At 33.6% G+C, this 17248-nt stretch overlaps 1 protein-coding gene across 1 annotated transcript in view; it reads left to right on the top strand.

Annotated features, from left to right (window-relative positions):
- Positions 1-16850, top strand: part of LOC117121727 (vacuolar protein sorting-associated protein 4B-like) — an 18232-nt gene extending 1382 nt beyond the window's left edge. The window contains exons 2-10 of the mRNA XM_033267011.1: positions 2995-3106; positions 9165-9297; positions 10660-10730; positions 11152-11309; positions 12209-12327; positions 12995-13225; positions 14044-14263; positions 14575-14715; positions 15016-16850. Coding sequence (XP_033122902.1) covers positions 2995-3106; positions 9165-9297; positions 10660-10730; positions 11152-11309; positions 12209-12327; positions 12995-13225; positions 14044-14263; positions 14575-14715; positions 15016-15117 — 1287 coding nt within the window. The 3' untranslated portion in view covers positions 15118-16850. The remainder of the gene's footprint in view (positions 1-2994; positions 3107-9164; positions 9298-10659; positions 10731-11151; positions 11310-12208; positions 12328-12994; positions 13226-14043; positions 14264-14574; positions 14716-15015) is intronic.
- The last annotated feature ends 398 nt before the right edge of the window (positions 16851-17248 follow it).

Raw genomic sequence — 17248 nt, 5'->3', positions numbered from 1 at the left:
CAAACTAAATTAATTGCTTATATTTTTGTATTCGTAATTATTCAGTTACTAAAATAAATATTTAAGAATACTTCTTTGAAGTAACCCTAGAAAGAACATATTGATGGTTTGTGAGAAAGTAGGCCTCTGCCTTTTGCCATACATGAACTTGTGATTCAAATACACATATACTTTAACTGAACTGTTTATTTGCATTGTTTATAACATGTAAAGTTATTTCATTTCATGTAAAGTTATTTTCATTTATACAGAAGTGAATTTCTCTCATACAAAAAAGATCTATTAATTAATCAATCAGCAGGGTACTCCTTGAGATAGGAGCTAAACTAAGTAGTAGTAGTAGTAGTAGTATTTGTTTTATTGAATTTTCTAATTGGGGCCCATTTTTTATTTATTTATTCAATTCTTGCCATTTTCAGTATTTAAATATTTAAAGATTAAAAAAAAAACCATTTCTATTACTAGATTTTTCCATTGGGGCCATTTTTACCTACTTGTCATTTAGGGCCATTTTTACCGGGGCCATTTTTTCCAGGGCCATTTTTTCCGGGGCCATTATTTCCTGGGCCATTTTTTCCGGGGCCATTCTTACCTACATTGTCTATGCCACCGTTCCGCAATCTATGGGTCGCGACCCAATGTTTAGGTCGCGAAAAAAAAATTGATGGGTCGCATAATGTCTTCAGATCGTGAAAACTTTACTTAACACGAACGAAAACAAACACAATTAAATTACAGCAAACGAAAGTGCAAGTGTGACAAGTGCGTCAGTTTAATTTTGTTATATGTGCATTATCACAGTTTCATGTTCAAAATTATACTATCAAAACATTTGTACTTCAGGTATGACAAATTTAAAGTATTAGTTTTGCTCATTTCAGTGTGTTAGGCTTTCAGCTGCAAATTATATTGAGGAAACATTTTTACATTTAATGTGTCTATGTCTTCGCATAACACATAAATCTCTGGCAGCACTAGAAATTTATGTCTGTTAATTATTAATTTTTAAAAAGTTTTAACTTATTGAAAAATGTGATAACTTACGTGATTTTGTTAAATGTGTAATTCAAATTATATTTTCATTTTTATGGGTTTTACATAGTGATTTTGAGTGATAATATCTTTTAATCGATTCACAAAAAAAAATCAAAAGGGTGGTTTTTCCCGCTATCCCTCACGTGCATAAAACGACGGACGTTAATCACTTCGGGTTCGATGGGTCGCGTCAGAGTGCTTAACATATAATTTGGGTCGTGGGCTAAAATGGTTGCGGAACACTTAAGTAACACCTCACTTTTCTCGAAAGAGTTGCACAAGATTTAGTTTAGTACACTTGTCCTATGATTAATCCTTATCCGAAAAGCGAGTCTAATAAAAAACTACACGTCTCGATATTATATAGGCAGCATCAATTCTGTTATTTATATTTTCGTTTATTGCTACAACTAAAATACCGTCTGCTATTAAATTTGGAAGAAATATCAGTCGCTGATTTATATAATTTTACTTGTACAAAAGCTTATATAATCCAGTACGAATAACTAAAATACAGTCTATTATCATAAACGATTCCACTGGCAATGTTGTTTCTGTCATTGAGAAAAATGAAAATAAAACTGTAGGCCTAAATTAAAACATTGACACATACATTCAATTTTATGAGCCTCAAGGAATAGGCATTTTAAAATCTAATATTTTACCATCAAAATGTACTAAAAACACAAAAGCAAGCATTATATTTGTTATCGAACACACATTTAATCATCAATTAAAATTTACAAAGAAAAAGTAAGATACAACATCTTAATAATTCCGTTAACAATTGTTATCAATGGTTTGTCAGTGAAGAAAATGACGTCCGGTTGAACCGTTTTTGCAACGATAGCAACGGAGTAGTGTCACGTGGTATCGTACCGGTAACACTGTAGTAGGCCTACTCTATTCGTTTTCCAATCACGAATGCTGCGGTCATTGCACATTACTTATTATTATTATTATTATTATTATTATTATTATTATTATTATTATTATTATTATTATTATTATTATTATTAAAAAGCATTTATATAGCGCCTTTACAAAAAAGATCAAAGCGCTTTACATCAAAACCCATTATTACAAAGATGAAAGTAAGTACAATATTTTAAATCAATCAATAAAAATGGCAAGTAGAAATTACAACATTCAATAAAAATTCCAAAGATCAAAGTGCTGTACATTAAAACTCATTTTTACAAAAATAAAAGTAAGTACAATAAAAAATCAGTTAATATAAATGGCAAGTACAAATTACAATACCAGAATTCAATAAAATTTCCTACAAAAAGTTAGCGATAAAAAAATAGCAACAATAAAACACAAGTGTGTAATAAAATTATGAATCAGTCAAGCATAGATAAAAATAATTTAAGAAATTGCTCTTTATGAAAAAGATGTGTTTTTAAAAGTTATTTTAAAAGATTGCACACTGGAGGCCTGGCATCTGATAGGGGAGATTATTCCTTCATTTTTGACCTATCACAGAAAAAGCACTTTCACCAAAAACACATTAGGCCTACTTCCCACATTATATTATTCTAAAGCTCTGTCCAGATTCTTAAATTTTCCTTTGACAAAAAAATAAACTGCTGTATGTCCATTGTTATGAGTCATGATGAGGCTATGTATGGTAATGACGTGCCTATATATTCATTCATTCATTCATTCTATAAAGCTGATATAAAGATAATGAATAATAATAATAATAATAATAATAATTCTTCATATTACTTTTGTACTTGATTACCCAATGATGATGCTTCAAACGAAAGATAAAACAAATCCTAAAACTTATTAAACTAAAACAAACTATAGTATTACATTGGAAACAGTTCCGGTTAAGCCGGGCAATACATTTACAAAGTAATGACATTGGGCAAGACGCTATATACTTAGAATAATATCTGAATTTTTAAAAAAAGTATTTAATTGTTTATGCAAATTTTTTAAAACCAGAAAGCGATTGCACTAGTTGCAAAGGCCACAGAAGAAGACAAGGCAAAAAATTATGAAGAAGCATTAAGACTTTATGAAAATGGGGTGGAGTACTTTATACATTGCATCAAATGTAAGTATTTGGTAACAACATTAATTATAGAGGCTATAGCAACTGATGATTTTGCATATATTTGAGGCAAATCTGGTCAGTCAGTGTGCATTGTTGATAAGCTATGGCCAAGGACTTTTAACTGTTACCAGGATAGGAAGCTGGCTGGTTTAAGCCGTCTTTCTTGAATTAGCCTTATGTGTGGTATTGTTATGCTAATGAGGCAAATAAGCGCAATCTGCACATGTTCAGATAACCAAAACTTTCCTTGAGCAAATGACCTTCAAATTAACACACGAATCCGGATCGTTACCAACATTTATTAATTTCCCCATGATGGTATACGAAAACAGCGGCTGAGATACCTACGTTGCGTTATCATGTGTCCTTGTAATCCGAGTCGAATTTACCGTTAAGCAGGATATTTAACACAAACAATGTTTGTTTTTCCTGCTACTGCTAGGAAAGACCAATAATATTGACATGATGCTTTACTTTTTATTCCAGTTTTTCTATGATTTTAACAATAATCATAAACAAAAATACTGCAATGCCATGAAATTACGACACTCAGGTCAACATGGATGGCAGTACACGATATACCGTATACTGCACGGTATAAATAGAAAACAGTATATACCTCGAAGAGATTTTTTCAGTTTCTCGGGATATGGGCCAGAAAACAAAAGTACACTATGCTATAACAAAGTTGACAAATTTTAAAATTAAAATGGACTTGTCGTCCGAAATGAAATACTAATAATGATGGAAAAAGAACACATTGCGTATTTTTAATAACTGTAGTGCTATTTTAATTGAGTGATGCGAAGATGCTGATGTAATGTAATATCAAGTAAAACGATTGACTGCCAATAAAAGCTGTTGTATCTACAAAATCAAATAGAATTGGCATTGGGCCCCAGTGGCGTCTCCAGCGGGGGCCATGAGGGCCCATGCCCCCCACCCCCATCAGTCAAACCGAAAAATTAAATAGAGTAAATTTGAGTTAAAAAGAGGAAAAAGGAAAAACGAGTGCACCCATGAGTTCAGCGGCGAACCAGCAGTGGGGTGAAAGGAGAGCTCGATTATTTGCTACTTATTTACACCAACCATGGTGGGGCTGAGGTGGGCGTGGCGGCGAGAACTTCATATTGTGCCTCCCGTCAGGAATTCTCTGGATCCGCCCCTGGGGCCCAGACGACGTCAAGTGCGGTAATTTTGTCTTGATTTGTTTTTGTTGATAGGTCTATACAATTTTAAACACAAAATTTGCATAAATAAAGCCACACATAAATCTGTTTTAAAATGGGTTTGATCATCAATGGGCAAGGCAGGTTGAGTTTCTATTTATAAAGGACAATGGGCGTATTTTATGAATTTGACATCTTCATCTTATCAACACAGAATAAACTAAACCTCTTAAAATCAAATATTGAGGTAAGCGATCATTTTTTAAAAATAGCTTTCTACTAATTTAAATAGTATGCTTTCCAATTAAAATAACGTTCCAATAAAAAGAGTGTGATCTTAAATTGAAATTAGGTGCTATCTTTTTTGAAATAGTGTGCTACACAATTAAAACACTGTGCAATCAATTTAAAACAAAGTACAATCAATTTAAAACACTATGTTACCCATTTGAAAGAGTGCTACCCATTCGAAACATCGTGCTACCCATTTTCAACTCTTTTGGAACAATGTGCTACCCATTTGAAACTCTGTGCTATCTATGTGAAACACTGCGCTATACATTTGAAACACCATGCTGACTGTGCTACCAATTTTAAACAAGTGCGATCCATAGCCATTTGAAAGAGTGCTACCCATTCGAAACATCGTGCTACCCATTTCAAACAGCGTGCCACTCTTTTGGAACAATGTGCTACCCATTTGAAACACTGTGCTATCTATGTGAAACACTGTGCTATACATTTGAAACACCATGCTGACTGTGCTACCCATTTTAAACAAGTGCTATCCATAAAAATGTTTGCTACCCATTTGAAACAATAGGTAGCTTTCGATTGCGCGAGACGGTGGGGGTGGGACGAACGTAATGACGTCACTAAACATTATCGGCGCATGCGAGAAGGTTAAGGTCACCTCGTCGAGTAGATTCTGGAACGCAATTTTGCCAAATCTACGTATGCAGAGAACGTAGGACGCCAGGTAGGACGGTCACGCATGAGTGATTCCGTTCTAGCGTTGCGTCGTCGCACAAATCGAAAGCTCACTATTGTGTTATTCTTTTGAAGCACTGTGCTACCCATTTGAAACGAATGTTATTCATTTGAAACGTGTGCTACCCATTTCAAACACTTTGTGTAGCCTACCCATTTGAAGCAGAGTGCTATCCATTTGAAACAGTGTGCTACCCATTTAAAACGGTGTGCTAGCTACCGACCACTTGAAACATTGTACTACCCATTTAAAACACTGTGCTACCCATTTGAAATAATGTGCTATCCATTTGAAATACTCTATACCTTACTGAAATTACCTGTTCCACTACTTATTATCACCTTAAGATTTTGTTGATTAACGGTATAAAATCTAACATATTTTGTTTTTTGTTGAATAAGTCCTGAACACGTTATATCGTCATTACGGACTTATAAAATCCGCATACGCTATAAACTAAAAGAAAATGCATACTAATTTGGAGTCCGTACTGAGCCCCAAAAATCCGCAATAAAAATATAACATGTTTCTGGTTCCTTCCCAAACGAAAACGGAATCTGAGTTATTAATTTCATGGAGGTATAAAATTAATTTATTATTATTATTAATAATAATTATTATTACAATTATTTTATTTTAGTCACAATAAAGATAACAAAACTTACTCTAGTATATGTACAATACATTTGATCTTCTTTTTATATACTTCTGAACTATTATAAAATACATCTATGGAATTATCTTCTTTGCTAAGATTGTTATATAATCTAGGTAATCTATTGATTAAACCATTTCTAGTAACATTGACATTGATTATGATGATGATGATAATAAAAATAATAATAATTATTATTATTATCATTATTTATATTGTATATAGCTAACAATAGAAATTTACCATTTCTAGAGGGCGCAGTACACTTGAATCCCTACCTTAAAATATGTTCGCTATAATTTATAGTACATGTGCCAAGTTTCATGCTTTTATCACAAAGTGCACTATTGAGCCAAAATTTGTGCCTGAACTACTGGACTAGTATACAAATAGTACGGTAGTCATTATTACTACACCTTTGCTTTATTTCTGAATTTTCTTATATTAATTGTGAGTCTGTGTAGCTAATGTGAATTATTATTTGTTAGCAGAGTAATTTCAATCTATTTACAATGTAAACGTATACAACACTTTTACTTTTCATTGCCTATTGAATTAGTTGGTAATTTTCACGAATTAAAGAGTGTTTAAAGGTGTTTTAAAAGATATGTTTAGTTTATACAATGTTCAATACTTATAAGCAAGATGTGGGTATGAGGACCATTCAAAGGGAAACGTCCCAAACTAGATAGGCCTATACCACAAACTGATCAACCTACCTGCCGCAGCTAGGTTGAACGCAAAATTACTGTGATGTGCATAATGCATCATAGGCCTATCGCTCTCAATCACTGAACTATAACTAAAATGCATTGACCTACGCAGGGTCTGCTTACATAGCGCCTAATGGTTATGAGTCTTCACATCACCCTCGCTATAACATTGCAGCTATAGTTCGGATCTTACTAACGTCGCATTATCTTTCTATTTTTTTTTTTAACTTGACATCTTTTTATTGGCTTTGGGCGTCACTAGAAATAGCCGTTTTTTTTTTGTTCTAATCTATATTTTCCCCTTCTATCCCGTTTTCATATGTTTTTACATAGATTTTTTTTTCTGACTGGCACTTTGGTCACTTTCCGTGCTTGAATCTTCTTCAAACATTGTCCAAGCAAAGACGATATCAAAGATGTGCATATCAAATTATGATGTCATTCTACATTATTTTGAATATTAATAGCAGTCATAGACCGACTTTCCCTTACGTCGAGTTGGTTTTTTATATTTTTAACTTCATAATTTTCATCATAATTTTTTGTATGATTTCATTTTTGCTCTTCGTGTGCTTTTTTATACCAGACTTTTTAAATCAGTTTTTTTTTAGAAATTTCATCATCACTTCTCATTATGGCAATGAGGAAAAGCCCTATGTTCTATTTTACACACAAACATAGTAAGTTTAGTTTTTTTTATGTTTATTTTTCTTCTTGTATACCCGTTTTCCTATGTTTTTACATAGAGATTTTCTGACAGGCACTTTGGTCACATTCCATGCTTGAAACTTTTCCGTGCAGACTGCACCCCCCCCCCCACTCCCGACGGTTTTTACCGGGCTGACCAAGTCGTCGTACCGGGCTGGGTAATAAGAGAAAAGAAAGAGGGGAGAGGGAGGGAAAGAGAAAGAAGGAGGAAAGAAAGGCAAAGGAAAAGTAAAAGAGAAGAGAAAAATAAAGACAAGAATAAAAAGGAAGATATCGTAATGACCAAACTCACAACACCCTGCAACCCCTTCTCCACTTCAAAAAGTGTCCATAGCTCATTTGATCTAAGCCGCCAGATATTCTCCGCAGTGGCGTAACCACTGGGGGGACAAGAGGATCATGGCCCACTGGTGGACGAGGGGAAAATATCCATCTGTGGAAAATTTTCCCCACCCCTTGAAGATGCCCTTTTTACAGCCTGAAAGTCCTAAAAGTCTTAAATTTCGCATTTCTTGTTAAAGTAGTCCAATTTCAAATTGGGGTGGGTATGATAAATTACTAACCGGGAAAATTATAACCTTTGCCTCCCTGACCCAAGACCCCTGTTACGCGCCTGCTTTAAGTATTGTCCAAGCAAAGACCATATCAAAAATGTACATATCAAAATAAGTCATTCTAAATATTTTGAATATTAATAGCAGTCATAGTTCGAGTTTCCCTGACATCGAGTTTGTTTTATAACTTCATAATTTTCTTCATAATCTTCTGCATGATTTTTTGTTTTTGTTGTGTTTACTTATGCTAGACTTTTAAAATGAGTTTTTCAACATCAATTCTCGCTTTTTAAATGAGATAGGCCTATAGGCCTATGGATGAATCTGTTTAATGTCGGTACTCGATTAACATTGAGGCTGACGTCAGCCAGAATTTTAACAGTAGGGTATTTGGAATATACTTGATAATACTAAAGTGGGCTTAGATGTCACACTGGAGTGGAAATCCTGTCAATAATAAAAAAAATTATAGAAATATAGAACTGATGTATTACATTTTTCTTACTATTACAAATAGCTTGATTATAAGCAGGGGCGGATCCAGAGATTTCGAAAATGGGGGAGCCGAAAGGGGGCGGGGCATGCCCCCGCGAATTTTTTGTGTTCTAGACGCCCGAAAATAACCTCCAATCAGTTTTTTTCTTTTCCTTTTTTCTTTTTCTTTTTTTGATGGGGCATTTATTCGACAGAGGCGTTTATTTTTTGGTGTAAAATTCTCAAATAAACGATCCTCAATTTCACTGTGAATTTGGAACTATAACACATAATTACTGTCAAAATGCGTGATCATAAAATACTTATCAAGGATAAAAACAAATGTGATTCTATTGAAGTAGGACATGTAATAGATTGTTGAGAATGATGATGCTTCCATCAGATTTGTTTACAGTCATTTAAGGGGATGGGGGTGGCGGTGGGGGCGTTTTATTCGACGGATGCGTTTATTCCTAATGAGGCTCTAGATGGGGCGTTTATTCGTATAAATACGGGATTCATATTTGTTGGTAAAATTAGAATATGTACAAACTTTATTATTAATTAATCATTCCCAGATGAAGCCCATGGAAACATAGCAAAGGTAAAAATCAGAGCGAAATGTAGCTCATATCTAGAACCAGCCGAGCAGTTGAAAAAAATATTTTATTCGATGGAGGCGTTTATTTCAAATGAGGCTCTAGATGGGGCGTTTATTCGTATAAATACGGGATTCATATTTGTTGGTAAAATTAGAATATGTACAAACTTTATTATAAATCAATCATTCCCAGATGAAGCCCATGGAGACATAGCAAAGGAAAAAATCAGAGCGAAATGTAGCTCATATCTAGAACGAGCCGAGCAGTTGAAAAAACACCTTGCCAAGAAACAAAGTAAGAAAAAGGGCAATGAAAATGAAGGAAGGTAGGCTGCCAATTTGACGATTTATTATCATTTGTATTTTCTAAAACGTGGTGGTTGAATGCATCCAATTTTAAAATGTTGTCGTCAGGGAAGCAGATCAACTCACCCCCAAGTCATCTTGGCTCCAGTCTACTCGGCCCCAAGTCAACTCGCCAGTAAACTTGGCCCCAAAATGTCAACTCGGCTCCACAATCATATTAAAATTCAGCTAGGTTATAGCCAAACAAAAATGCTGATTTTAAAGTGGCCCTCTCTATAATAATAATACGTAGCACATCAATCATAACATGATATGCAATGTCCATAATATTGTATTACAATCATAACCATTTGTCTTTTTTTATATGAATAATAGGCCTATTGGAGGAAATAATAATAATAATAATAATATTATATAATAATAATAATAATAATAATAATAATAATAATAATAATTATTATTATTATTATCATTGTAATGTAGTATAGTTATAGTTTGCCATTAATGTTTATATTATATTATATTATTATTTCCACCTGCTGTTATTGTAAATGTTATCGCTACTGTCAGATTTATTATGAAAATTAATAATATTATTATTATTATTCCAATGGCGTTTTATTATTGATATGGATATGATTTGGAGAAATTGTAGGTTTGTGAATGATGGGCCTGCTCTAGTTTGCTTGTATAAAACGAATATTCGTCCGCATTGTTCTGTTATTATAAACTCGATTTCTCCAAGTCAGGCCCATCGTATTGATAGAATACAAAGAAGGTTTTTATTTTTTTTAGCTAAGACATGTCCCGATTATACTGTTAATATTGATTCCTTAAGTAAACGCAGATTTGTTTTTGATATGCTGTTTTTCTACAAAAGTTTAAATTCTGTATTTGATTGTAATCTTGTATCTTTGTTTAAATTAAACGTTCCTAGTCGTACTCGTACTAGAAACTAAATTTATGTTCCATTTGGTCGGGTTGACGTAACTAAGAGAGGTTTATTTTAAAGATTAGCTGTTACATATAATAATTTAAGTTGTTCTGATGAAATTGATATTTTTTATGATAGTTTATCCTCGTTTAAGCTTAAAATTAGTAAGGTTGTTTGATGTTAGTTATTATTTGTCTCTTTCTATGTATATGTTTTTCTCCAACCTGTTAGTGGAGGTTCTTATCTCTGTTGGTTGAGAATTAAATAAATAAATAAAAATAAAAAAATAAATAAATGACGTTCATTATTATTATTATTATTATTATTATTATTATTATTATTATTATTATTATTATTATTATTGTTGTTGTTATTATTATTATTAATTATTATTTTAATTTTTTATAATAAAACTTGAATTGAACTTTTGTTTATGCAACGAAACTAGGAAACATAACAACAATTATGCCAGTGGCGGTGACAATGAAGAGAATAAAAAATTGCAAGGCCAGCTTCAAGGTATATCTATGTGTACCGGTATTACCACATCATCATCACATTCCTCTTCATCATCATCATCATCATCATCATCATCATCATCATCATCATCATCATCATCATCATCATCATCATCATCATCATCATCATTATTCATCATCATCATCATCATCATCATCATCATCATCATCATTATCATCACTTTCATCATCATCATTAACAACATCATCCATAATAATAATAATAATTATTATTACCATTCCCAATATTACACATACAGTGTACTTATTAATACTAATTTGTAGAAAAACAGACCCATATTAAAGGGGAGGGACACATATAGGACCAACAAAGTGGGATGTAACCTGAAGTAAATTTCAATGCAAACATAATGATACAAAGTCAACATATTAATAAGCTTCATGAGTTTCCAAACAACTAGGTGCAATTGTTATGGAGAAACCAAACGTTCAATGGTCAGATGTCGCAGGTCTTGACGCAGCCAAAGAGGCTTTGAAAGAAGCTGTTATTCTACCAATCAAATTCCCTCACCTTTTCACGGGCAGGCGTCAACCATGGCGAGGTATCTTGCTATTCGGGGTAAGCTGTTAGATCCCTCCCTCAATTGTTGATGATGATGATCTTATTCCAATTTAGTACTAAACTTCATTGTTGAAGGCTCTTATCCTCAGTTCATCTAAAAAATCATGTGCACAGTGGCGTCATGGAGTTTGTGGCGGTGACTGTTTTTGCTAGTAGAGCGAACAGACGCTGGGGGCCAGGGGGCCGCGAGTCAGAAAACAGAATGACAGAATGAACTATTTCAGACAATTTCATGACTAAACCAACATAGATTACATAGGCCAACTTTGATCGGAACTGGTGTAGGTCTACAGTAGGCATATGCATATTTTATGTAGGTGTAAATAAATACAGAGAATATTTAATGAGAAAAAAAACCCCATGTTTTAATAACATATATACAAACTGGTCTCGTGCGACATCGATCAAGTGTGGTTCGCAAGACAAACCGCAACAGAAACAAAATAAAAACAAAACAAAACAAAACAAAACTGCAGCGACTTTTACATGAGCCCTGGGATAATGCAGTTTCTGTATGACGATGCCAGGCCAGTTTATTTTCAATGTTTAAAACTGGGGACCCCATTGAATGAAACTATGGTATTATAGTTTATATTATATTTTTTAAAACTACAATGTCGTGGCCCCTTGTGGTTGGGGGCCCTAGCGCTCCGCCCCCGTCAGCACCCGAGCGTGACGCCACTGCATGTGCAACATGTGGTTGGGAGATTTTGAGATAATTTTCTTCAAATTCAGTCTTTTCAAGATAAAATATGCTTTACTTTGAATTCTGTTTTTCCGTGATAAGCCATCTTTAAATTCACTTTTTTTTTTAAATTCTTTCTGTGATAACTTATCATGGAATTCTGTCTTTCCAATGTAAATTTCAATTGATGTGGTATTTTCACTGTTTCTAGCCCCCAGGTACGGGTAAATCTTACTTAGCAAAAGCAGTGGCAACAGAGGCTAATAATTCGACCTTCTTTTCCGTGTCATCTTCAGATTTGGTGTGTAAGTGGGTTGGAGAAAGTGAACGGTGTGTAACAATTATTAATTTTTAATTTCTATTATTTATGTGCACACTCCAAATTATTGACTATTTTCATAATCAGGAAAACCCTAACAATTATTCAATATACAATCAGATACATTTCATTTTTTTTTTAAAGAAGAAATTTGCTGAATTGTATACTATAAAATAACTATAAATTCTTATTCTTATAGTCAAAACAAGACGGCATAATACAGTCTAACTAGTAGTTGAACAGCATTTTAAAAGCGAAGCGAATAAAAAAAGATGCTTTTAAAATATTTTTTCCATTTTATTTTACAAAAATTAAAGAATGAACTATAATTTAAGGATAAAATATACTCAAGATATCTAATAATCCAGTTAGCGTGAGGAGACCCTGCCATCCGCATTGTGATAAGACACACATTCTCCAATAATATGTAAAATTCTTCACTAGGCTTACTTAATTATTCAAAATTTTTAAAATGCTTATTTTAACTTAATGAATGATTTTTTTTCTAACGTTAACCATATATGGCCAATTAATCGATTACGCAATGACCAAATGAGTATCTTGGCAACGACATAGACAACGCCTCTCTTCCCTTTTACACTGTCCATATACCGTGTTAAAATTTTAAAATGAATTATGACGTGTTTGTTAATTTACTAATTGACCTTGTTTTATTAGGTTAGTGAAGCAGCTCTTTGAAATGGCTCGTGATCACAAACCCTCCATCATCTTCATCGATGAGGTAGACTCGATGTGCGGTGAACGTGGGAGTAATGAGAGCGAATCAGCCAGGCGTATCAAAACGGAGTTCTTGGTACAGATGCAAGGTGTTGGTAACAACAATGACGGTATTCTGGTATTAGGCGCTACCAACATTCCATGGGTCTTAGATTCAGCAATCCGAAGAAGGTACGGGCCCTTTAAGTTCCCTTTTTTATCTACACTAGTAAGGTAATTTATTTCAGGGCCACTCATGTGATTATTACCTGTGGACTGGAACTTTTACACGAACACAATGGACAATTAGAGACTGTAAACTCAACACATGAAGCTATTATCTGAATCCAGGTCAGTATTACCAGAAGAGGTGAGAAAACTATAATCGAAATACGTGCCCCGGGACAAAACTGTTAAAGGAAATAATAAGCTGTATTTGGAAATTAAGGAAATTTTGAACGACATTCACAAATGTTCCGATTTGGGCATCTAAGTACATACTGTAAAACGACGCCCCCAGACCTCCGCTTCTGCGGGGCCCCGGCAACTTCGTTAGGCCGCTCTCGGCAGCAATGGATGAGCATATTATCTGAACACGTGGGGATATTACCAGCATACATGGGATTATGATTACCTGGGCACATGTAGTTTATATCTAAACACAATTAAGTGACTATTATCTGAACACGTACAGATTATTACCCACCGTCACAGAACACATAAACATAATTACATAAGCATCGTGACGTATATGGCACTATGTACACTTGGCAATATTACCGAATCAACAACTCGTAGGTAACTAAATATATACTGCCACCAAAAAGTTAGAAAAAAAACCCCTTAAAAATTACAATCAATAAGAATTTATTAGAAAATAAAGTTTATTTTTAGATTTAGATGCAGTATAATTTAATGTAAACCATCATGCGACAAATATTATTAAGGTGACCCATAATCATTTACCATTAATATAATTCCCATAATATATACCCATTTATGTGTTATAGGTTTGAAAAGAGAATCTTCATTACCCTACCAGAAGAATCAGCAAGGACGCATATGTTCAGAAATCTTATGGGCACAATAAAATCGACGCTGAAGGAAAGCGACTACAGAGATTTGGGCAAAGGAAGTGCAGGTTACTCAGGAGCAGATATCAGTATTGTTGTAAGAGATGCTCTGATGCAACCAGTAAGAAAGATTCAATCTGCCACTCACTTTCGGCGTGTAAGTATTTGCTATACGACCTCTATTTTAATAGTTTTGTTTTTTAAGGTTTTAAATCATTGTCTACAAAATCACTGTCGACGCCGACTGTTGTGCAGATTAACGTACAGCAGACTGACCTAAGAAAAGCTCCTACTATCGAGTATTTTAAGGAGCAAAGAAAAAAAAAACCAGTGCATTTGTAACAAACCTGTAGCTAAAATACAAGCTGGATGAACTCGATTTAAGCCAAGGACCCATGGACTAGATTTTGCTACCCTCTACTATAACATTAATTAATGTTAACTCATTTATCATGTTTTATTGATCAGGTACGTGGAGCTAATCCAAATGACCCTAATGTTATAGTAGACGACCTATTGGAGCCGTGTTCTCCAGGCGCATTAGGCGCAATTGAGATGAATTGGACAACTGTCCCAGCTGAAAAACTCATTGAGCCACCTGTCACAATGGTAGGTTTATCTTTTTCATTCGTTTTTAAAGTTTTTGTAATGAGTGAAAAGTAATATTAGATGGTGTTGGATGCCATCACCGTCACATCAGAGTATTTTTATTCCGGTTAATGTATACATAGTCAAAAGTGTGAAAAAAACCTTCTAGATTATACCGTCTCCTTCGTTTTCCCCAATTTCAAACCATTCATACTAGTTACAAGTTTAGTGCAGTTCGATGAAGTACGCCCCCATGAGCTGGATACAAGTATAGTTCCGTCTTGTCGCCTATACCATTACGATTCGATTGATTCCTTGCAGAATGATCTAAAGAGTTCATTAAAAGACACGAGGCCTACTGTTTTTGAAGACGATATTGAAAAGCTTTCCGAGTTCATGAAATACTTTGGAGAAAAGGGTTAACACATATTCGTGGTAGGAGGATGGCTGAAATGCTGAAGAGTCAAAGTTAGCATCATTATAATCAAAGAACACATTATACAGTACAAGATCATGGCTAAAAGTAATTCGCTCCAGTTAAAAAGTCACCTGTTCCAGTTTAAAATAGCCAGGCCAAATTAAAAAGACGTGAATGATAGTAGTCTGGTCTAAAATAATAAAATGCATAGGTCAAAAACTAGTATTGTTCCACTACGCATTAGCAAAAACTAATCGGAATTAAATTCTCAAAGAAGCCCGGATGGTACAGTTGGTAAGGCGTCTACAAAAAACAGTAGAAGGATTGTTCTAATTCTGGCTGGGGAAATGTTTTCATAATGTTAGAGAGACGGAGAGGGGAGGAGGGGAAGGGGTGGAGAGAGATTAAAAATGTATGTATACAGTATAGCAGTATGCAGTATAGGAATACGATTTTCATATTTGTAAAAGAGTTTCCCCAATAATGTTATATTTCACAATTGTTTGGGACGCTGTAATTGGTCTTGTGAACACCATTGGGTTTTCACTTAATGGTTGAATGTATACTGTTAAATATATTAAAGAGTTTATAATGTCTAATTCGAGAGACTCTTTTCTGATTGTGTGGCATTACAAAGTGCTCTATAATAAAGTCCAAACAAAATAATTAAGACAAACCATTAATTGTATAATCATTAGTAGGCCTATAGTCTCTTAAAGGATGAATACTAGATACTTTTCAGAATTTGGCAACTCTCTTTACGAGTAGAAGTGCTTGCATTAATTAGAAATAAATGGTCAAATGACATAAACCTTAAACTACAACTGGTTTTTTGGATTTAAATAGTCTTATTCCATTGCTATGCAACAAAGTTTGTTCAACAAGTCAAAATGTTTAACCGCATTGTGGCTATGTTAGAAGAATTCAGGTAAAGGTTGGGCGACACAATCTCTGCAGCTCGTTGGCTATTGACACTGTCACATCCTGTAGCTTTTATTGCAATATCAGACAATCCATTAATGTATGAGATTTTAAATTAAATATTTTATTTAACTGTTAACTGTTGACTATTAACTGTGCACCAGTCCTCCATAAATGATAACGAAGAAATGTAACTTAAGGATAACCCACTTACCCAAACATTATTCGCATATGCAAATTAGTAAGAGAAGACGTGAAATTATCTGTCACCAATACAAAATATTATGACGTCAACTCTGTTTATAGACATGAACTTTGTTATTGCAATCTTGTGACACTCGCTCAATATTCTCAATTTCATTGTCAGTATATCCAAAAAAAACTTTAAATTACCGAAGTAAAGCGTCGTAACAGTTAATGCTGAAAGAAAATGAGCTTATCTAAATCATAGAGAGGACAGATTCCAACAATAACCCTATGCAGGCAAAGAGGCGATTTTTAAACTGAAAACATTCAATCTCACTCTTTTATTTTCAAACATGTTATATTACTTTAGAATACTGATTATTGAAAATTTAGAGAGCAGAAACCAAAAAATAATATATTCTCATTTTTTAGAACTTACATAAAAATCTCTTTCAACCTAAACAATTATTAGTCCTACTGTACAGGACGACTTTACTCCTGATTACTTTGTTATTAAACCAAATACATGCATACATAATTCAGATGATGCACAATCACACTTTATTTTATAGCAGACGATTGTTAAGCAGCTAATGTAAAATACAATATTTTTGTAAACTAACTAAATAAACAAGGAATTATTATTATAATAATATTATATTTATTCGGTATCAATGTAATTAAAATAATTATGTAATTATACAAATTTAATTAAATTACAGTATTACAGTACAGTAAGTTACAGTATAATAATCTTAACTTATCGTAATTTTTAACTTATTTTCTTTATAGAATTATTCAAAATGTATATAAATTTGTTATTTTAAACTGTAGAATTAAAGGTCATACCAGCAGTGACGTAATTGCGGAAGTTCAGAAAGTAGGTAGCTAGCTGAGTTTATGATGAGCCTCAAATCGGTTGTGATTTTATTCAGAAATTCGCTGTGTGTTATCACACCGACAATTTAAATGAAACAAATTACTTTAAAAACTACAAATGCTTACTTAAGTCACGAAATCATACCATGT

Source organism: Anneissia japonica, unplaced genomic scaffold (genome assembly GCF_011630105.1).
Source record: "Anneissia japonica isolate Jap-2015-1 unplaced genomic scaffold, ASM1163010v1 scaffold287709_len1912824_cov184, whole genome shotgun sequence".
Taxonomy (NCBI): domain Eukaryota; kingdom Metazoa; phylum Echinodermata; class Crinoidea; order Comatulida; family Comatulidae; genus Anneissia; species Anneissia japonica.
This window is presented reverse-complemented; position numbering and strand designations above follow the sequence as displayed.